Genomic DNA, 22672 nt, shown 5'->3' with positions numbered 1-22672 from the left:
GTGATACTGATGTGCTGAGCAAACATGGCGAGACGAGAGGGAACTGTGTTCCACCTATAGAGGGTGCATGTAACTTTAGGAATAATGATGAGGGGGGAAAGAAAAAGCCAGTCCTCGTCACAGGTGGCAGGTAGAAAAAGTTACAGATGAACGTTGTATTGTTTGTAATTCCAGTCATGATCAATATGTTAATATTTTTATTGGAGTGGAGTACAGCTGTGATGGAAGATGTTAAAATAACTTGATACAATTTAATTTCTTTAGCTGAAGAAACAAATTCATAAATTAACGTCTTTTTTTAAGAACTACTACCCAATTCAAAGAGGAACTGTTGATCAAAACCTCATTTCAACCAAATTTCTTTTGAGTTATGCAAATATTCCAGTATTTACAACTCATTTTGCTTTATTACAACTTTGCTCTTATTTTGATAGCTTTAGCCATCATTCCTCTTATAGGCAACAATAACGTAGAACACTTTAAGATCTTTAAACGTGGCACTTTCACCAAAAGGATATCCAGTAGATAAACATCATGAGTAGTCAAATGAAGTTTTACAAGCTCACATTACCTGAAGGTCACTGGCCAGGCTTTTCTCTCCATTTTGAAACATTACATTTCAATGCAAACAGCTGTCGCATAAAACGCCACTAAAGTAATGCTCTTAAAGCCATCTGTCCTCCAGGTCAACCTTTATTTTTCTGTCTTTTAGGTTCAAAAAGAGAACATTTTGTTCCAGCTGTCAGGTGTCTTAAATGTGAAACAAAATGCTCATTGTTGTAATGCACAAACATTGCAGCCTTGCTAGATAATCAAATGATTCTATTATTTTATTAAAGGACTGTATATACATTATCCGGAGCCCAGAAATATTAGCTACTGCTGTTGTTACAGTCGCTAATGGTGATCTAAATAAACAAAAGTAAAAAGGAATGAGGAAATGTAAAAGCTGGAATTAGATTTCACAATAAACGCTTTATGATCTCATCGGTGGGAGGGGTTATGTGCATTCAGTTTTCCTGTTCAGTGAAGGATTATAACCAACATTTTGCTCACTTCTGGATTTACATCCAATTAACTTGGTTTAGATAATCTGATTAAACTGTTGGCTTGTTTACAGCATGTTGCACTGTCTGACTGAATGCACATATTCATTTCCCCTTCTAGCTTATTTTTACTGATTTTGTTCCCAAATGTACTTTCTAAATGATAACATTTAGCAAATTAAATGTCACCATGATGTTATCGGAGCTACGTCATAGCAAATCAGCATTATTCAAACAATGTGATGTAACAAAAATCATTCGCCCGTCTTTCATCCTTCAAGTCATTCTCTCACCATTGAATACAACACAGAGCACATGAAAACAGAGCACATATCTGTCCTCGGTGCTGCCCTGCCTGAGGCTTTAACAGTAGCGTGAGTCAGTTGTGAGATGTAGAGTGTGACAGAAAGTATCCCAGCAGCCTCTGGGTGACTTAAAGGCCAATGAGGCGTGTGCCAACACCAGAGGAGCCATGTTACTGTGGCATGACATCCTCAAATGCCCTTTTCCACCGTCGCCCAAGAGACAGAAAGACTCTCCTCATCCGTTTTCTGTCTGTTGATGTTGACTGGGAATCCATTCACACACAAACGCACACAACAAAACATCAGACAACCACAGAGAAAACAAGGCAGACACAGGGAACTGGAGCGAGAGGAGAGAGAACTGAAACTGAGTTTATGTGATTATGCAACAGACAGCGGGGGTTTCATAAACATAAAATAACTTTACTAAGATACCATATAGCAGATAAAAGCAGTGCATGTTTGTATGTTTATGAGAAAAAAAAAAACAATAGGAAAAACACTAAAGAAGCCAGGAGGAACAAAGACAAGTGCGGTGGTAATTTTAACTCATCCCAGAATATGCGGGCTGGTGGACAGAGTTTCCGCCGGGATCTATAACCATGGTAACCTGATCTGTGGATCCGGTGCAGGCTCGTGCCGTGTTGTGTGGGATTCCACCGGAGGAGGACTTCACACCAGAGGTTTGTGTTGGCGGTTGCATCTCTAGCGCCAATGTGTGTTTCGGTGTAGAAATGCATGTGTATCAACTCCCTGGCCTCCAGATGTTAGTCTGCAGTTCAGTCATCAGTTCTGGACTACATCAAGCCTCCTGCTGGTCTACAGTAATGGGGTCATGAGTTAGGGTAGGTAGCCAGCCGTGGATCTGTCGATTGTTTTCACACACTTTTACAAATCCCCACCCACCGTCAGCAATAAGTCCATTGAAAATTCATTGACCTTTTTCTAGGATCAAATTCACAAAAACAACAGCATCCTAATACGAAGGCTACAACTAATAACTGATCTATCAGATCGAATCTGATTGACTGTTTATTGTACAAAATGTAGAGAAAAATATAATAATCTTCAAATTGCTTGTTTTGTTTGACCTACAGTGCAATGTTTGTTATCGGAAACAGAAAAGCAGCAAATAATCACAACTTAAAAGCGAGTGAAACTAGTGAGTGTCATTTTGATTGAAAAATGACAAACAATTAACCGTCAATCAACTGTCTAATTGACTCATCTCACGAGTATCACATTACAATCACCAAACTATCAAACTTCAATCACCAGAGCAGGGATGGTAATTGATAAGATTTTATTGATAACAATACCATTATCGATTCTGCTTATCGGCCCGATTCTTTATCGATTCCCTCATTCTTTCTGTTTTCAGTTTCAGTGCAACTGTTTTATAAACTCTATCTCAGTGCAGAAACAGAGCAGGAAAAGGCATTGATAAAAGGCAACGTTGTCAGACGGTTTCAATAAAAAGGAATTAGTATGGCTCGGACAATTTGGAACTGGTTCTCGATTCCCATCTTTACATCTGAAATAATACATCAATAATTGACAAAATAATCCCTAAATGAGAAAAACCATATCAAGGTAGACAGAACAGGACCAGGTGTGCATTAGACGGTTTATTTAATCTAAAATTAATAATGAATTAATTCACAATACAGTACTTTTCACTATTTCTAGCCATGTTGCACTGACCTGTGTTTGGAACAGAAGATAATATGAGAATAATTTATTACTTATGTTTTCTTTCATAGTGAAAAATAGTTACGTGACAGGTATTTGGTCTCTTATTAACAATACAAATTATTATCTTATTAACAATACAAATGACAGTTGCCACCCTGTTTAACCAGGAATATAATTAATCTGTCAATCACACCTCAACAACTTTTTTAACTAAGAAATCATCATTAGGAGTTAGTAATTATGTTAAGATATGCGTGTGCACTGTGCAGCCCAGTCTTGACCATGACACTTTACATGACTGGGTACACGTGAGGTTCATGTTTCACTGTGAAGAGGGGGGGGGGTAAAACTTCTGCAAGGTCGTGTTTACATTGGTCAACTTCCTGTCAGTGGAGCAGAGGTGAATGAAGATAAGAGTTTCTAAACAGCTGAGTTGTAGGGACAACACGCTGTATCACCAAGGGGGAAATATGATGTGAAACTGAGTTATATATGAATGTGCCTGTAAGTGCTTCAATACAGGGATAAGCAATAATGTACCAAAGATACCCAGCGGACTTCTTCCAGCAGGCTTCACTGACCAGAAGCCGGATGAATCACAGACGGATCAGCTTGCTGCTGTTAAGACTGTATAAATGTATTTAACCTTTAAAGTTCCAGTAGTGCTGTGTTTTGTTTTTATTGTTTGCCTCCCTATAAAAGATTAGTACTGTAGGAGGTGAAAACATGCCCTTTACTATCCCCAATGCACAAGGTGAGATCTTTTCTTTTAAAAAAGGTCCATATTTGAGAAAATGGAAGCGTTAGTCTTGAGAAATGACTAAATTGAAGTTAATACAATTGTTGAGCAATATTTTTGTGATTGACCCTTACAGCACTACTTCAAATTTAAAAATAAAGTAGTGGGCAAGAGGTGGCTCTGCATTTCAAATGTTTAAGTCATTTTTACATGGTATTAAATTCTAATGTATTTTTGCATGTCTCAAACCCATCAAATTTGAGTTATTTTCTCACAATTTTATGAAAGCTCTTTATAAAAACACGTCATCTTTACATATACAGTTTATTACCATTTATTTTTGTTTGAAATATTAATTTAGGAGGCTGTATATAGCCTTCACTGTTAATTAGTGAGTTAGTTAGAAAGAGATATGAAGGACTTCTCCTGGTTTTATTACTGGTTTTATTACTGATTTTATTACTGATTTTATTACTGGTTTTATTACTACTGGTTTTATTACTGGTTTTATTACTACTGGTTTTATTACTGGTTTTGGCTGTACCAAATGGGGATGCTGTATTTGTGATGTCACCCTTTGCGAAGGGATTTCCAGAAGCATAAAAGTTTGATTTTAAACGATCATAAGAACGAACACCTTTAAAGAGAAAAGAGGAATCAAATAATAAAATCACCTGGTGAGGTTTGTGGTGAACACCTATAGACATTTGGCCCTTCATGTCACAAGATAGCTATTTGCCCGAAAGCAATGACCGTTTTCAGTTTCCTCCCACACAAGTTAAGTGGAAACTCCCTTCAGATACATGTGCACACAAGCACAGGTACATGTACGCACACTGATTTGTTCTAAACATCAAATTATGTGGCAGCTGGCAGTGGCAATAACAATCAGGGCTATTATCAGTCACAGAAATAGACAAAGCAAAGCAAAACTATCCTTCACGCACTTACAAGAGAGACTGCAGACGTTTGAATTTACTTGCTGATTCATGCAACAAAATAAGCATTTTCGCGTGTGTGAGCGGTTCTGGTTTTGTAACTCGATTATGTCATCTGAGCAGTTCACTGGTTTGAGTGAATCCCATTTAATGAATGTTTTGACTACTGAAATACAACTACTGAACGACTACGCTGTAAACCTAAAACCTCAAAAATAGCAGTGTCTTTTAAACACTTTAATATGCCTTTTATAAACAGTGGGACATTATTAATTTCCATCCATATTCCACTGCTTGGACTTTGTTGCATTTATTTTATTCCTATGACTACAGACACTATATTTACTTTATTTCTCATCTACTACTGTTTTCCCTAACTGATCTCTTTCATTGTTCTGCTCGGCTGCAGTACCATTCATTTACTCATTTTTGTCAATGAATCAAATCAAGTCAGTAACCTTGTTCATGCACACACACACACACACACACAGCTCAATAAAACGCAGAGGAATAATGGTAAAGAAAACAAAACATAAAAATATAAATAGTAGAATACCTAGTAGCAGCTTTAGTAGCAGCTTTATAATATAAAAGTTCTTAAACTTTTAGTAGACAGAAAACACCGTTGTATAAAGCCTTCTATTAATTTGCACTGACTTTCACTTCCTCTCAGTTTTGCCACCTGGATCGTAAGACACAGGCCAGAGGCTTTGTGGACACAGTTAAAAGAAAAAGCTGGCAAAGATAACAGCATGGGTTGTAATGATGATATAACCAAAAGTACAAATAAGATTTTATACGGACTAATGAGTTTCATTATTGTCCGGGAATTTAATCAACCTCCAGATGAAAATTAACTTGAACAGTGCTGTCGAATAAAAACAGAAGTGGTGTCTGGTCTGACCCCAAATAATACTGCTTTCATTTACAGTTCAGCAGCAGGTGGACTACCATGCTGTGCTGTACAAACACATTTCTCAGTAAAAGAAACCAAAGCCGCAGGAAAGACGGTCACATTTAGATCACAGATAGAAAGATGTTTAGTCTTTAACTGTATTTCCATCCCGTTCTCACAGCAACACCTACACCCACACAGCATGCCATCAGCAGTACGTGAATGGGCGTTGAAGGTTACACACAAAAAAAAAAGACAAAGTAGGCCTGTACTGTAACTGTACGCGTTTCTTTTAGGTTGTTCGACCACCCACAGCCTCAGGCATTTTTTCCATCAAGCCCAGCAGGGATATCTAAGACTAAAAGGTATCCATTGTTGCTTGAAGTTGATGAAATCCTTTAAGCCTACTCGAGCCAGACTCCAGCTGTTGCTCACAATGGGGCAAGCCGTTTCATTTGCTTGTACAGTAACTGTGGAGACAGATTACCATCATTCAGCCCCGTAACAGTTTCATAATCAGGTAAAACAGCCTGACCTGAGATGTTGAAGCAGACACTACCTGTTTTTACAGCAAACAAAGTTACTCGGTTACAGTAAAAGTGTCTCATCACAGAGAAAATATTGTGACTGTACTCCATTACTTAAACTTAACTTAAACACTTAAACTGGTTAGAGGCCGTCTGCGACACTTACTACTTGCTATTGCCTCAAGCTATTTTCTCATACATACTGCAAGGCCAACAACTAATGATTATTTCTTTATTGAGCCAATCTGCTGATAACGGTTTTGATTAATAAAGTAATTGTTTCATCAATAAAAAGCAAATATCATAAATATCAAGTGTCTCATTTGACCTACCAATAGTCCAAACCCCAAACTGTTCAGTTTACAACGACATTAAAACAGAGAAAAGCAGACAATTATAACATTAGAGAAACTACAATCAGACAGTGTTGACTTTCAAAATTAAATGACTATCAAATTAGTTCCAGATTAAATTTATGGCATTTGACTGATTGTTGCAGCTCAACATACGGCAGATTCGGGTTGGTTTTGGACAAAAATATCAACATTTTGGCTGTAAATAACAATTATTTTCATTGACAATTAACTATTTTCTCAATTACTCAATTGAACATTTGGTCCAAAAAACATTAGACAATAGTAAAAAAAAAAAAAAAACGCAGGATCATCACAACCACCCAAACACATCCCTGATGGACAGAACAGACAAAACAAATGAGGCTCAGAGAGATAAGGAGACATCACTGGGTGAGGCTCCTCACACGCAGACCTGATACCAGAGGCAGGAGAAGACAGGGATCAATGAAAGAGGCCTAGAGATCAAGATGTTCAACATACAACAAGGTCACATTGCTCTTCACGTAAAACATTATTATCCCGTATATTGCAGGTGATCTGCAAGGATTGAATGGAGACCAGATTTAACAGAACTACAGACTTTACTGTTGTGAGCAGCACAACAGAACGAGTCACAACAAACAAACATTTCTAGAAAAGAAAGCCAAAAATTCACTGGTTCCTGCTTCTCAAACTGGTTTACTTAGTGTTACATGATATTAAATTAAATATATTTGGGTTATAGAGTGTATGGAAAGTATGCTAGTATCAGCTGCTTTAAGAATTTTTAGCTTCATCACATTTTTTTTTTTTGATTACACAAAATGAGGAATTTAAACATATGACTTTGTTTTACCAGTTTTTACATTTAAGGAACAAATCGATAATTGCGAAAATAATGAGCAGAATAATCGATAACGAAAATTACGGTTATTTAAAGTCCAAGGCACTTGTGCACTTAGTGGTTGTTTCACATCGATGTGATTTAATTTAGGAAGTTGAGTGCATCCACTCATGTCTTCCTACTTCTCTTAAACTTTCACTTTGAAAGACTACAATAACAACTGCAGTGAGTGGTGTGATTCTAAGAAATGTAAGTGTTTTTCTTAAGTTTATTTTTTAGAGAAGATTTTGTTAGTCACGTGTAGTTATGTTAGAAATTACAACACTAATGTAAAGACAGGAAGGAAATAGAATGAGGTTTTCAGTTCAAAACTTTTCATCTGTGGCACAACATACCACATACCCACAACGTGGATGGTTAGCCAAGGTCCTTTGTCACATCTCTTCAACTCTCTGCTCTTGTTTCCTCTCTGTCTCTCTGTTAACATCAGTCCAATAAAAACAAAAATGCCTCAAAAAAAATAATAATTGGAAAAACCCACAAAAACCAACTTGAAACTATGTAACCGTAGAGAAAACACTAGAGGTGGATAAACAACAAAACTCAGACCTCAAACAGACCACTTCCAGTAGGACAGAATAAAGTAGGTAAGTCAATTAGAAATGCTCTTTAGTCTGTTGCTACTAGTCCATCCATCATCTGTCATGCTGCTGATTAAATTTTTATGAAACTTATAATGTGGGTCATTGCTCAGTTCCAGTATTTTCAAAACTGCACTGATTGCCTTCAAGGAAATGCTTCAGTGTGCCTTCACTTCCAGACTTCCAGACTTTAACTGGAAGTGAGGCACAAAATCTGGGCCAGGGCTGATTAGATGTTTCTGTTTGGTTTTTGTTTTTTTAAATAGAGAATGATTGATGTCATTGCTTCATCCGGGCATTGATTCAAATATACTGATAAGCCAACGAGAGGTGGAAAGAGGACACAGTGGAACTACTGTTGTATATTAGCTAGAGCTGCAACTAAGCATTGTTTTCTTGATAAATTAATTGATCACTTAAATGTCAAACTTCTTGAGACTGATGCCAAGAGGGGAAAAATTCACTGATTACCAACATGGCAACCAATATAGTGAATTTCTGAGCTGGAATGAAAATAGACCCCATCTATGTGGATTGTGCACCCATTTGACTATGCAAAGGTAGGCTGCTTTCTTAAACAAATAACTTAAACACCATTCTTTAAACAATAGCACAAAAGGCCCTGTCTAGAGCCAGTTTTTGGTTTGTCCGTTGTGGGCTACTGTAGAAACACAGCCGTTCAACATTGCGGCCTCCACAGAAGGAAACCTGCTATGTCTGTAGATAGAAACGGCTCATCCTAAAAGGTAATAACAACATAACAATTCCTATTTTCAGGTGATTATACACTAATGAAAAATACCTATGAATATTATATATTACATTTCTGCCAATAGATCCTCCTAAATGTTTCACACTGGAAGCTACTAATTTAATTAATTATAATTATCAGCTAATTCTTGTTGACTTGTTGCGGAGAGCTGCTTCTTCTCTCCTACTCTGTGCTGCTTGTAAATTAAATGACACCAATATATCACTACACACTTTTTTTCTGCATTACATACCGTAAAAAAATGTTTTCATATCGGCACATATCGGACAACATACACGTTAATACCAATATATCAGCAATAGGCCTGACCGATGTATCAGCCAGGCTCTACTTTGTATCGCAACTATAGCAGGATACACTAACTCAAAAAACCCCTCAGTTCAAAATCTACCACACAAACACGAACATCTGCACCAACATATAAATGTATCCCTGATAAATCAATAGGTGGCCCCACTGGTCTCTTCCATCCACACATCCCCACTCAGAGAAAATCTTTAAAATACAAAAAGAAATCAATTGAATGCTTGTTTATTCACTAACTCGTTAGACCATGCCAGATGAGACCAGGCAAAATGACTGACACTTATATCTAATTGTGAAAACAGTGCAATTGCACGTAGACGGTCATTGCGTGCAGCTATAACAGCCAGCCACACACGCAACAGAGGAATGTCCTCTGTGATGGATGGCCGATTAGGGGCTATTGTTATTTTGACACAGCAGGATACCTCTGCAGTAAAGAGCGGATATCATCCTGAACTTGCCCCGAAGTATCAGTAACAGCTCACAAACATCACTTTCCTGGCACTGAGGAGAATAAATCCTTCTCTGATACGGGTATAGTGATTACTGTAGTTTAGTTTAATACTGCTGGCTATGTTGTTCAGTCCTTGTTATGCAAGAATCATATGGTGTGCTATGCTGCCTTTGTCCATTTAATCCCCATTTTACTCCCTTTGTTTCATCTCACACACAAACTGAAGATTAGAAAGCCACAATGTGTAGCCACGTTTTACTTCACTTAACAAAAAATAACAATAAACTGCAACAAAAAAGTGTTATTTAAGGACATACTATCTGGAGCCAAAATGTTACCATTTACCACCCACAATGCAACACACACACACACACACACACACACACACACACAGTACAGTGGGAAGGCACAGCATGACCCAGCACTATGTTGTAATCTTAGTCACACGCTGCCTACAGCAAACAGGGCCAGGAATCCATTTCTGTGACCCAGTTCACCTCACTGTGCCTGTTCCTGGCCCAGCCTGGCCCAACATCCTGTGAGGTGATCCTCTGCTCTATATCCATTTACTACTAAGGAGGAGCTTCTGCGAAAGCCTCAAAAGAAAGCTTTAATCAGGGAAAGAGCTGAGAGGACATGATGCTTGTGATAATTGCGGCTTTCTGTACAAGCTGAACTGCAGATAAACTTGCTAAGCAACTGTATTTAAGCACCTTTCAGGGAAATGGGGAACAACAATATGTTCATGAGCCTGACTGATGGCTGCACGTGGACATGTACTAATTCATCTAAGAACAACAGGAGGCGTTACCTGGTCAGCACCTAGCACTTTTCAGGATGCCTAGATTAGTACTGATAATGAACGACACACAGCACTCTCTATGTTTTGGGCTGAAACATGGTTGTTATTTTAAATAGAAAGGTAAGAGGAGGCTGTACTAACCAACACGTGTGAGACAAACGTCCATACAGGAAAAGATGGACACTCTGGATGCTTTGGGAATGGATAAGTAAAATAAAAATATAAAAATTAAGAAATACACCAAATGTACTAGTCAAGACACATTTCTCATGCAGTGACATTTTGTAACTCGTTATCGCATTTTAAACACAAATGACTTTTTAAACATGATGGATAACTTAAGAACAAGGAAATAAACTTTATATATTTCAATCATTTGCTGGCATATCTCCTCAAATATTGCATCATCAACTTCCTTGCAGACAGGAAGAAGTGACGCTGGACAACCTTACATCCAGCACCTGTACAGTCAGCACCTGTAGCAGTCAGCACCTGTACAGTCAGCACTAGCACCACCTAGAGATGTCAACTGTCCCTACAGCCCTTCTGCCTTCACATCATCAAGTGAGAGGTCGTCGTTGTCAAACTCCCCAACCCTCATCGGTCAGATCTGAGACGAGTCTGAAGTGGAGACACTGCCAAGAAGCAGGTTTACTAAGTTATCTGGAGAACTGTGAGGACTAAACCTGAAACCCTTCCCAAGTTCAGCTGTTCAGTGTTTAGCTCTGTTTCTATGGCTTCTTGCCTTCGCAACCTTTATTTTTATACGTTTATGCTTGTTTTGGCCTGGCTGTACATGAATGTGCATGTGAGCTGTTGGTAACCAAATTCCTGGTATGCACACTTGCCTAATAAAACTTAGTCTGGCCCTTTGCTTGGTTTTGAGGGTGACTCAGCAGGATACTAAATCCTAAAATAATTGACACAGTTCCACAGTTGTTCAGTTTTAAGGCTCAATGTTGAAAGCAGTAACTACACATACAAGCTGTGCACCAATATGGCCATTGTTGTTTGACGTGGACAACAGTAGAATTCAATGAAGCGGAGACAAACCTTGGTCTTCCTCTCACACACCAGCGTGCCACAACACAAGATATAGTTACAAGTCCTATTCAAACTGCAGGCACAGGTGCAATCAATGCAAAATACTCTGCACACAAGAATAGTGTTGTGCACACAGATTGTACTACCAACTGTAACACTAAGCAGGTGCTCAAATCACTTAATGTAATTAAAAAAAAAAAAAAACTTAATTTAAAATTTAAATACAAGATAGCCACTTATAGATAGGACTTGACATAAAAATACACTGCAGAACACTCATCAGGATATTTCAAACCAGTTTCAGGGTTAATTGTCTTGGATTAAAGGAATTAACTAATAGAAAATAAACACGTCAAAAAGGACACTTTATTGGTTAAATAAAACACTTCCAACACTGGTCTAAACTGCGTGTCTACAGTGTAGAAGAGTGCAAACACACATACCGCTAACATGCCTAAAACCAAGCACTAAACAGTTAACACCATCCTACAGTTTTCCTACTGCTCTGCTACCCTATAGGAGAAAAATCTAATTTATAGAAGGACAAATTACTGTTTTTAACAGTTGTGCTTACCCCATGGGAGTACGCACTTCTTACCAGAATTCATTGGCTCACAATAAGAGTTCAACACATGAGAAGAGTCAGATAAATCCAACTGGCCTGCCGAATAGTCAGCTGCTCAAACATTTCTTGGGGGTATTAGGTGAGTGCATCTCCAAGATATTCCCTGTAGTCTATAACAGCCTAAAAATCTGAGACTTGCACTTCACCATTAGGTATAAAAACCTGCTGGTTACACCATAATGAAGGGAAACTGTGAAAATGTGCGTCAGATTAATGCAGACAACAAAAACTCTGGATTTCCTACAAGAACTAGTCTCGTGTCATGACTGCGTACAACACTCAATTTCCTCTTTTATGGACATGATGTGCAAATGATGGTCGTCGCAACAGTATGAAAACCTGTCGACGTCAGCTTTATAGTATTTAATATCAGAATTGCTGGTGAGTAAACAAAGAAACCAGAGGCCAAAGATCATGCAGCATTTGTAGAATAAAGACCTACTTTGTTGTTCTTATTAGCTGAAAAGCATCACAATAAAAGTTAATTATACTAAACATGTTGCGGGAGTTTTGACCTCGAAACTATTTAAGTTCTCCATGAGACTTCAAAGCTGGTGAAGTCCTGCCAGAAATCCCTACTCTGACTGAGTAAACTCCACCAAACCAAACTCTGACAGTCGAGCTGGTTTTTGACATCAAGGGCTTAATAAAAGTTATTTTAGATCTCGCCCCAATTCCAGACTCCAGCAGCTTTATCCACTAACATTGTATGTTTCTCTGCCATACATTTATACAGGTTTGGTAATGAATGTTTGCTTGACAGATGCACACACACACACACACCTGCCTACCCTCGTTTCCAGGACAATCCCATCATCAAGAGCCAATAAATCCTAATGGCCAAATAAGCTCCAGTGTGTCAGTGTTTCGGACCAACTCTACCCTCATGGGGGTCTCATTCATGCAAAAGGGTCGATGCCAAGTAACGAAGCGTGTTTGGCCTTCCTATAATTGTATGTTTTGTTGTTTTACAGTCACAATAAAACCCTTATATCTAGAAACCTTGAGGGCCTCCACGCCATTAAGATAAGTATTTGCTGCGGGGTGAAATGCATTTGCCTCAGCCAGACTTAACTGGTCCTCGCCTGTGTGTCACGGTCACACTTCAGCAGACAACCCCGGCACGCAAAGTCCTCCAGCTAAGGTAGCAACCGGAGGAGAGCCCTTTAACGCTGATACATCTCCTACCGCTCTCTAAACGCCGCTAGCTCGATCCCCGGCTTCCTGCGACCACGCAGAGTAGTTTCTATACACCCTTCCTCCCCGACATCCACATGTACGCCAGGTCTGTCTCACTGGGAAGACTAAAGGAGGGGATTAAAAAAAAAAAAAAAAGTCCCGTTTTTTGTGCTCACCTGCGTGATGAAGACGGAGCTCACTTCCCTTCTCGTACGTTACCGTCCGCTGGCTCGTCCCCGTGGTTTGTGCTGTAGGAGGAGGGAGGGCGAAGATACGAGCCCGCACTTGAAGCCGGAAGGTTAGGGCCGAACAAAACGGGACTGTGGCACCGAGATGAGGCCGTGTTCAGAGAGCCTGGTTCGTCCGACTCACGGTGCCGCTCTCTCTCTCTCTCTCCAGCAGACGGGTTATAAACAGCGACCGCACGCTCCGCTCATGGAGGGATTTCGCCTTTCATAAAGCCACGGGGTTGACGTTGCTCACCGCGCATGCCCACATCCAGCCGTGACGTCAAGCGTCCACCTCTCGCCCCGCCCTGGAACGGCGGCTCAGCCAATCAGAGGCGGGCTTAGCGGTGACGCTCCCCTGTGAGGCTCTTGGTGACAGTGCCTTCAAGAGATTTTGTAATAATGACCTTTCATACATAACCTGGGTGTTTTAACCACTATGGTCCCCCAAAATGTTATTTAAAAAATGGGGGTCTATCTGCTCGGTCATCAGGCACAGTGGAGACATCCCTGTTTCCACCACACTGCCATCTGATGGTTGTTTATTTGCACTGCCTTTCTTGGCCTACATTCACACACTGGACCTGGTAGTTATGGCCTAACCATTTGGCACAAGGTTGGATAACAGGGCTGAGCCAGAAAGTTGCAAAAACTTGTGGTGAGGTTGAAATACTTTTTTTTTTACTGAGATATTATTGATTTTACAGGAACGCTTGGTACATGTATCAAGTAGATACAGTTATTTGAGAGTTACAGGATATTTGAAATCTTTATAAAACATGGTCTTTAGTTTAAGATATGTCCCCTAATAAACACAAGTCAAGAGACGAAAGGATTGTTTGCATAAAGTGAATAATATGTAATGTATGAAAATGTCCAGTTTAATTCTGCCTTGCATAACAAATTAGCTTTCCTTAGAGTCTCTACTGGAGTATAGTAATATGTTTGTTAAGGTTGTAGTGCTTTGATGAAATACAGGTTTGGAATATACCACCTAAAGACACTGTTACATGAACATATGGGCACTGCCTTATTATCTAAACTGTATTAATACATTTTATGGCCACTTGGGGGCAGATTAACTCAAATCTACCATGTTGCCATGGCATGTTATAAAACAATGAGCCTGTGACTAACCAGCTCACAAGGACCAACATTAGCATTAATGTCTCTGGCCACCTGATCAGGGCCAGATTACCCTGAAGGAGGACCCCAGGGCAAAATTAGATGTGAGCGCTTACTGACTTCCTGTTACTCCCAGACTGTGCATAATTGTGTACGCTTCAGTGATTTAACAAAACAAAATGTATTTAGGAATAGGATCACATAAGCACTATATATACAATATAAACCAAAATAATAAAAGTTGTAAAACCACATTATAACCTGGAAGCCTTCTACAAGAAAAGGTCTCAATATTAGGTAAATTATCATTTCAGATCATATAGATATGTTAAATTTGTTTCCACAGAATGGGCTGTTTAGGTCTTCATTCATGTTGGGGATACAGGTCAACAGTAATTATGAGGGATCAGGGTTTAAGTACATGTAAACACACTGAATCTACATGCATATGCAGATTTATAGGTTACAATGCGTTGATTTTCAGATTACCTGCATAACATGATTTATCTAATCAGGTGTATGTAAACACACTGACCATATCTGAAGCCTTTGTGCACCAGAATGTTGTCTCCAGTTGTTTGAGGTGAGCGTGTATGTGTGTGTTAGGTTAACCTGGTTTGAACTTTAGAGGAATGCTTTGATGAAGAATAACAATATAGATGTCACATTGTGAGCTGCATGGATTGCATGTTCAACCACAAAAGTAATAACTCTCTCAACACGCAGTATGTTCAGGCTATTTTCACACCTCACATTTGCTGACTGATTAACGGTCAGCAACTTCATGTTTACTTCATGTTTGTTCACGTACAATTTTTGCAGCTTCATGATCTGAATGCAGGAAGGAAATGTAGTGAAGGGACGCAATAATAAGGAGAAGTCGCAGCTGTTAACAGCATCTTTAATTAACTGACATCACAAAGGTCCTACTGTACTGTACATAATACTGTGGCACTTAAGATTCAGCATGCTCGCAGATACTGAAGAACCAATAAAGCTTTAATTCAGCGCAAGAACACACCTAATAACAGTCCTTTTGTTTCTTCAAACTTACTTACTCAGTTTTCCAATCGGACCAGCAAAACATAAATCTCCAAAATACAAAAAAAAGGAGAAATATTTGAATAAAACATTTAAATTTGGTCAAGAACTGCTACTAAACATGATGTTAAACTGATTAACACAGAGACTTCTAAAACAAATATTCAGTTCTGGTCCTGTTCCATCACCCAGTGCAGCACAGATGAGACCAATACGACGTAGGGTATATAACTATTAACTATACATATATACATACACCAGTGGTGTATCGGGTGCAGGTATCTACAGTGCCTTTATTACAGGCGCATATAATACATAGTCATAAAATTGTAGTGCAAGCTAATTCCACATCACATATTTGATGACAAACATGCTTTAGTTCATTTCTCTTTTTTGTGTCACTGCGATTTTAAATTTTTTTTTTGTGCTGCTGTTAGTTCACTTCATCCAGTGCTCTAAAACCCCTTGAGGGAACAGGTTTGTGTGTGTGAAAGAGACACTGTGTGTGAGAGATGAGGTGTATTAGTGTTAAAACTAGAATCCTTGTGTGCTCAGGTCGGTGGATTATTTGTACAGTAAGCTTCTTTATTCCTTGTTGGTTCTTTTCGTCTGACGGTAAAAAAGGTCTTCTGTTTCTTCATTTAGGATAAAAAAAAACTAAAAAAAAAACTGGATAGATGGGGAATTTTACCCAGGAAGCTCTTCTTCCGTCTGTAGCAGTCCTTTTTAATCCACAAGCAGTTGCAAGATACAGCTAAAGTAGCGCGGCCAGAAATAGAAAAAAAAAGTTTAGTTCCTTTATCTTTACAGTACCTACTTTATGTGTCTGGACGTCATGTGTTAGTGTGGAGTTTGATTTGCATGGGTGTGTGCTGTGTTTTGTGTGTGAGTTGTGCACGTGGGCGAATTAAGGACAACAACTGAGAGCATCGTGATTCTTTAGATCACGTTCTCAAACAGCTGCATGGAGTTCATGATGTTCTCGTCCTGGAAACAAAGATAAAGAAAAACATTTGTCACCAGACGTCTGAAGTAAAAGTCAAAGTCAAATTGTAGTTCTTACCCCACAATTACAATTAATTATTTACCTTTACAGTCTGTACAACATTCAATACCCTCTGTCCTTTAGACAGACCTTTAAACATAATACTGTTTTTATCAAGTGACCACAGTGACAATGTAGCTTCTAGTCAAGTCTTTCCAGACAAAAAGGATTAATTTTAGTGTTCATTCAAAGCTGTCAGTACTGTTAGTACTTAGCACTATCAAATTGTTTGTAATTCATCAATATTCAAAGCTCTTTCTTATTATTAGTCAGAAAATACTGGTTTTAGTATTAAAGTTCAACCAATTCTCCTTAATGAGAAGCCAAATACTTTTTTTCATTCCTTTGGTGATTTTTGATTAAAGCATGTTTGAGCAGCTGCAAAGTTGCAGCACATGTATTGCCCAATGTTTGAGTTTGGGGTCAATGAAACACACAGATAGATCAGCTCAAACTGAATATTCACTCATTATCTATTAACCCCATGTGAGTCAGAGCTCCACGGATGTTTAAAGATCAAACCCAAACTGAGTGGACACATATAGTTTAATCTTGGACCTCATGTACATTAGGTTAGTTTTGTGGCAAAAGAATTACAACAAGAGGCCAGCTCAGTGGACGTGTGATTGAAGTGACAACCCTGAGAATGGGAGGTTTTACCACCGCCTCCTCAATGGAGACCAGTCAGCCATGTCTGCCTGACAGTAAGGACAAGAAGAACTGTGTGTAAGACCCAGAAACAGACACATAACCTGTTCTTGGGGTGATGTACAGTACATATAGCACTCCCTTACTGTGTGTGGCTCAGTCTTAGAAGTAATTTAAAGCATTTAGTGTACCTCCTATCCATATTCAAGAGTCGAGTAGAGTGAGGTTAACATCCTTAACCACCAAAACTACCAACAACAAATGTCTTTTTCCTCCTTTTCTTACTTCTCTTCCTACTGTAAGCGTAGGTTTTGCGTTGGTTTGTGCCACATAATTGAGCTGCTAAGTTTAATAAACAAAATACATCTGAAAATTACAAGCACAACTGATAGTAAGGGGATAGCAGAGCCTTATTAAACTGACAATAAAATGAGTCTAGTGCGCCTAATGATTATTGCACGAATGTCAAGTGTTGAGAAAGGAAATTAGGTTTAATCCACTTTCTTATAGTGATTGTGTGAATGAGAGGTGGTGGGAAATAAGAAGACGATCACAAATTATAAGATGATGTCGAGTGCGTGGATGTGAATCAGGATGGAGACGAGGAAGTGAGGTATTTCTCAAAAACATGAGTGATGCTTTACGGTGTTTGTGAATGAGTCAGTGCTTGTATAACCAGTGACATCATTTTGTTAAAGGCACCGATCCATGACCTGTTGTACACAGCTCTTTTTGTGCTGCTGAGTAACTGAGATTTAGTTTGTAAGAGTGAAAGAGTGAAAGTCACCTTCTGACAGGTCTCAATGAACTCCTCAATGGTCACTACACCATCTCGGTTTTTATCCATTTTCTGTCGGAAAAAGAAAGAATCACAAAACAGAGAAAGGACAAGTTGGTGAGAGCATTTGAGGGTGCTTTGTAATCATCCTTTGAGTAGATATTAAAGAGAGGCCTTGTAGCACAGTGTACTTGTACCTGGAAGAACTTGTCCACGTGTTCATAGGGTGCCTCATCTCGCACACAGGGGTAGGTGTACCTCCCCATCATGTCATAGATTGACTTCATAATCGCCAGCATCTCCTGAAGAGAAGAGGTCAGAAGCAAGAAAAAGTTAAAACAACAAACTCTACATTGTTTTCCACCATGCACTGTGGCTAGATTTATCTCTATATGTGAATGAGACTGACTTTACTAACACGGACGAGACTAGATTCAAAAAGGGATTTCTCATGAATACTGCAGGGCCCCTCAGAGAGACATTTAAGGACATTGGTTTGACCTGAAGTTGCGGTGCATAGACTAAACGTTACATTGTCCAGAATGTAATTGTAATTTTAGTAATTTATCAGGTTTTGTCGATATAGACCTTTTTCACAGCAGCCATTTTGACATGAAATAGTAGAATAATCACAGGTGTGATACTAATTAAGGTCCTGTTCAATTTAGTTTAGCAACATTCACAACAGCAGCACCCTGACTCTGTTTGAGCTGAATGGAGCAGATCATTGGTGACACTGGTGTTTACCCAAATATTTAATTAAAATATTTTGGAATTATATGTTGAATAGATCGATGTTGTTTGGACAAAACAAACAGGTTGAGATTTTATACATGACACATGGATGAAGAAACAACAGATTTTTTTATACTGATGACGTTACAACACCTGAGTTCCTGAACTGAAACAAAAGTGATTTTCTTATATACCTTAGCTGGAGAATATAAACACGTTTTTCCATAATTCATCAAAGAAAGTCAAACATCAAGAGCCAAAGCTTCTACATACAGTTGTCCAAGAGTTGTGTTTAAATAAAAAAAGTATGATTTATATTTCATTAATAAACTTTTGTGGCACTGAGTAAGTGTGTGTAGGTGTTAGCCTTGAACCCACCTGATGTGCGTATAATTTCTCTCTTACAACTCAAACACATACCCTAACCCACATGTACCTCTTTGGTGATGTAGCCGTCTTTATTAATGTCGTACAGGTTAAAGGCCCAGTTGAGCTTCTCAGTGACTGAACCTCTGAGCAACACCGACAGGCCGATGACAAAGTCCTCAAAGCGGATTGAACCGTTTCTGTCGATGTCAAATGCGTTGAAGAGGAAGTGAGCGTAGGTGGTTGCATCTGTGGACAAAAGGAGTTAGAGTAATAGATTTAGTGTGCTGTGTTTAATCATACTTTAACTTTAGTAGAACAGGTTGGATTGTTCCGATATGCATTACATTGTTAATTATATGATACATTTAACATTCTCTGTTCAATCACTTCCAACTATAAAGATCAACATCTACTGTTTCTTATAATTAACATATTGGTTCTTCTGCAGTAGCTACATGGACATGAAGCTCTGATACAGACACCAATTGTTTTCTTCTGCTAATGGCAAAACTACAGAAATAGACAATCTGGTTTGTTTATGTAGGTCATATAGAGGCATCAGATTAAATTGAGACTGTTTCATTATCAGTTAATAATTATAGCCTGAATTGTTTTTATAACATTGGGACTTTTGCAGAGACTTTATTAATATAACATTTATAAAATAATAATAAAATTAGAATTAGGCAAATGCTTCTTACACATTAATGCATCGCTAACATTGATCCGATAATATACATATAACACAGTAATCATTCTACAGTACTTTTACTTTGATACTTTAAATACATTTTACTAAAAATACTTTTACTAAGGTAAGATTTTAAATGCAGGACATTTTCTAAGAGTGTATTTCTACACTGATCTATGGCTCTGTATACTTGTTCCACCACTGTCATAATCTTAAACATATGTTTGACTATGCTTGACTAAAGAACTGATCGTTTTTTTGCAAGATGTTGAAATAAAATATAAATCTTGAATATTAAACATTAAATTCATATTTTTCCGAACACCTTCAGCCAAAAGAAAAACCTAATAATTTCCATACAGTCTCTAACAAGAAAGGACAAGAGAGGAGAGATTGTTTTAACATCTAACCTCCTTGGGGAAAGAACTGAGAATAGATGGTCTTGAATGTCTCCTCATCAACCATCCCACTGGGACACTCCTGCTCAAGAGAGAAAAAAAGTGATATATATTAGAATAATTCAAATCTATATAAAGCATTATAATGGAGGAGGTGGAGCAGCGAAGAACGTTTCAGCAGCCGGCACGCACATTCTTGAAGCCTCGATAGAGAGACTGAAGCTCCTTCCTGGTGAACTTGGTCTGAGCCTGCAGCTGGTCTAGCCCCTCTGGCTGGTGACGCACCGTCGACAGCTCCAGATCACTGTCGCTGCTGTCTGTGGGTGAAAGACACAGACAGAGAGAGAAAGGGATGGGTAGACACACAGGAAGAGAGAAAAGAAGGAGGGAGAGAGAAGTGATGTAAAGAAGGGAAAAGATGAAAAGAAAAAAGAGGGAGGATGGGGCAGACGTTGAGTGTGTGGATGCAGGTCAACATTCAGGGAGGGGTGGGATCACATTCAACAGGGAGCCATCTGTTACAGAGCAGGTGGGGAAAACGTGCGAGTTTCAGAGAGAGATTTGGCAAAAAACTGTAGAGGAGCAAAAGGCAGGCGAACGAGGGAGTTAAAAAGAAGAGGAGGTACTTTCTTTATGGCAGAAATGTCACCAAACAAGTATTGCTTTGATCTGCTTTTTTTATAGCCACTGCAGAAAATAAGAATTTGAGAAATTCAATCAAAGTCACAATTAAGTGTCGCAGCATTATCTGTTACCAGTTCACACCCACTAAGAGAAAGCACTGCACGACCGGGGAAAAAGAAAACATTCAAAATAAAAGGAGTCAGTTGGGTTTTTCTACCATTACCGTACTTACCATCTTTAGACAGTGAGAACAGAGGAGGAGGAGGAGGAGGAGGAGGAGGATGGGTGTTGACGCCAAGATGGATTGACAGAGAGTAAATGAAGAAGAGTGAGAGAGTGATAGTAAGAGGAAGAAAAAAAACAAAACAAAGAAAAAACAAGTCAAGTCACATCAGTGAGAGGTTATCAAATGGGAGCTGAGCGGTCCAGTGGAAAACACTCAAGTTATGTTCTGATAAAACACCCAGCAGAGCAGTGAAATATAATATGCTGTGAAACATAAAAACCACAGAGGAGGGGGGAGATCCACGCTTATGTAACACCGATGGTTCAACCTACACAAAGTGAAAAGGAGACAGCACGAGACGACCTCTGACCTCCTTCACCAGATGAACACTCCCATTGATAAAAATCAAAAGTAAGTCCCATGTTGCTCTGCTCCAAACAAATAAGTTAAAATAACAATGATAATAGTTTGATCAGATGTAATATGTGACGGGATCAGGTATTTCAACCGTACTCCATATCAGCCTTTGATGGGTTGTTTATTAGCAAGCTAATGTTAACTTTGTCAGTAAGCTCAATTAGCTAGCTTCAGCTGGCTGCTACTGTATACATATTCAATAACAACTCATCTCTATACATTGTATTTATTAATGCATACAACATAGTAAACACTTTGTTTGAACTTAAGAATAACTGGTGCTTCCTGGTGCTGTAAATTAAACTAAATATGTATTCATACCCAGCAGAAAATAGTCCCTAACAAATGCACTCTTTACTCCTGTTTGAGTAACATTTGCTAACAACTACAGTGCCTAGCTCTTGGTGAACCTTATATACATATATAACTATATAAAACTATATAATTGTGACCAATTTTTATACTTTTACATATTTACAGAGTTATGTATTTATTGAAAACCAGATAAAAAGTCTTTATTATTTACACGCTTTGTACTCGTCTTTGTAAGCACCTCACAACTACTTCTACTCCTCTCATGATTTACAACTATTTATACTTGAGTCAAACAACATTCACAAGAATCTACAAGTGGATACAATTCAAAAATGTCACTCCTCGCTCTATGTCCTCCTCCTCCTCCTCCTCCTCCTCCTCCTCCTCACTGCCCCTCTCCCAGGTTGTCTCACCGGTCTCAGTGATGTCGATCAGGCCCAGCAGGTGCATCAGTTTGAGGAACATGATCACCAGGCAGACGATGCCAACTGTCTGCAGTCCCTCCGTCTCCCACCTCACACTCATCTTCCCCTCGTCTTCTATCTTTTCCTCCACGGTCCTTGTCTTTGTTTTCCTCTATTACTACATTATTGGACTTTTAATACACATTTCTTTCAATCCGATCAATGTCTTTCAGCCTCTCTCTCTCTGTTCTTCTTCTCTATCGCTTCCTATCTCAGAAACAGTGTCACTCAGACATCACAGTTTTCTATCCTGCAGTTTCTCTTACTCTCTTTAGCTCTCTCCTTCTGCCTTTTTTAATTGTCTGCCCTTTTTTACCCCCCGTTGTCTCTCCTGCTCAAATGGATCTTCCAGGATATTCTCCACAACTAAGAGCAGGGTCTGACGGTCCAACTCCTTTATTGAGGTCAAGTGGTTTAGATAA

At 38.8% G+C, this 22672-nt stretch overlaps 2 protein-coding genes across 5 annotated transcripts in view; both read right to left on the bottom strand.

Annotated features, from left to right (window-relative positions):
* Positions 1-13632, bottom strand: part of slc23a2 (solute carrier family 23 member 2) — a 35046-nt gene extending 21414 nt beyond the window's left edge. For 2 of the 3 annotated variants that reach the window (XM_035658326.1, XM_035658327.1), the window contains exon 1: positions 13324-13631. The gene's annotated coding sequence lies outside the window, so the exon portion shown is untranslated. Of the gene's footprint in view, positions 1-13323 lie in introns of all 3 variants that reach the window. The other variant, XM_035658325.1, reaches the window with a different exon arrangement.
* A 1772-nt stretch (positions 13633-15404) lies between these two features.
* Positions 15405-22672, bottom strand: part of LOC118325152 (calsenilin-like) — a 41191-nt gene continuing 33923 nt past the window's right edge. The window contains exons 2-8 of one of the 2 annotated variants that reach the window (XM_035657724.1): positions 21061-21063; positions 20397-20521; positions 20217-20286; positions 19183-19361; positions 18209-18313; positions 18021-18083; positions 15405-16527 (exon numbers count right to left, since the gene is read on the bottom strand). In XM_035657724.1, coding sequence (XP_035513617.1) covers positions 16480-16527; positions 18021-18083; positions 18209-18313; positions 19183-19361; positions 20217-20286; positions 20397-20521; positions 21061-21063 — 593 coding nt within the window. In that variant the 3' untranslated portion in view covers positions 15405-16479. The remainder of the gene's footprint in view (positions 16528-18020; positions 18084-18208; positions 18314-19182; positions 19362-20216; positions 20287-20396; positions 20522-21060; positions 21064-22672) is intronic. The other variant, XM_035657723.1, reaches the window with a different exon arrangement.

The sequence above is a fragment of the Morone saxatilis genome, unplaced genomic scaffold (assembly GCF_004916995.1).
Source record: "Morone saxatilis isolate NCDOM2014 unplaced genomic scaffold, NCSU_SB_2.0 Contig16, whole genome shotgun sequence".
In the NCBI taxonomy this organism is placed as follows: Eukaryota; Metazoa; Chordata; class Actinopteri; family Moronidae; genus Morone; species Morone saxatilis.
This window is presented reverse-complemented; position numbering and strand designations above follow the sequence as displayed.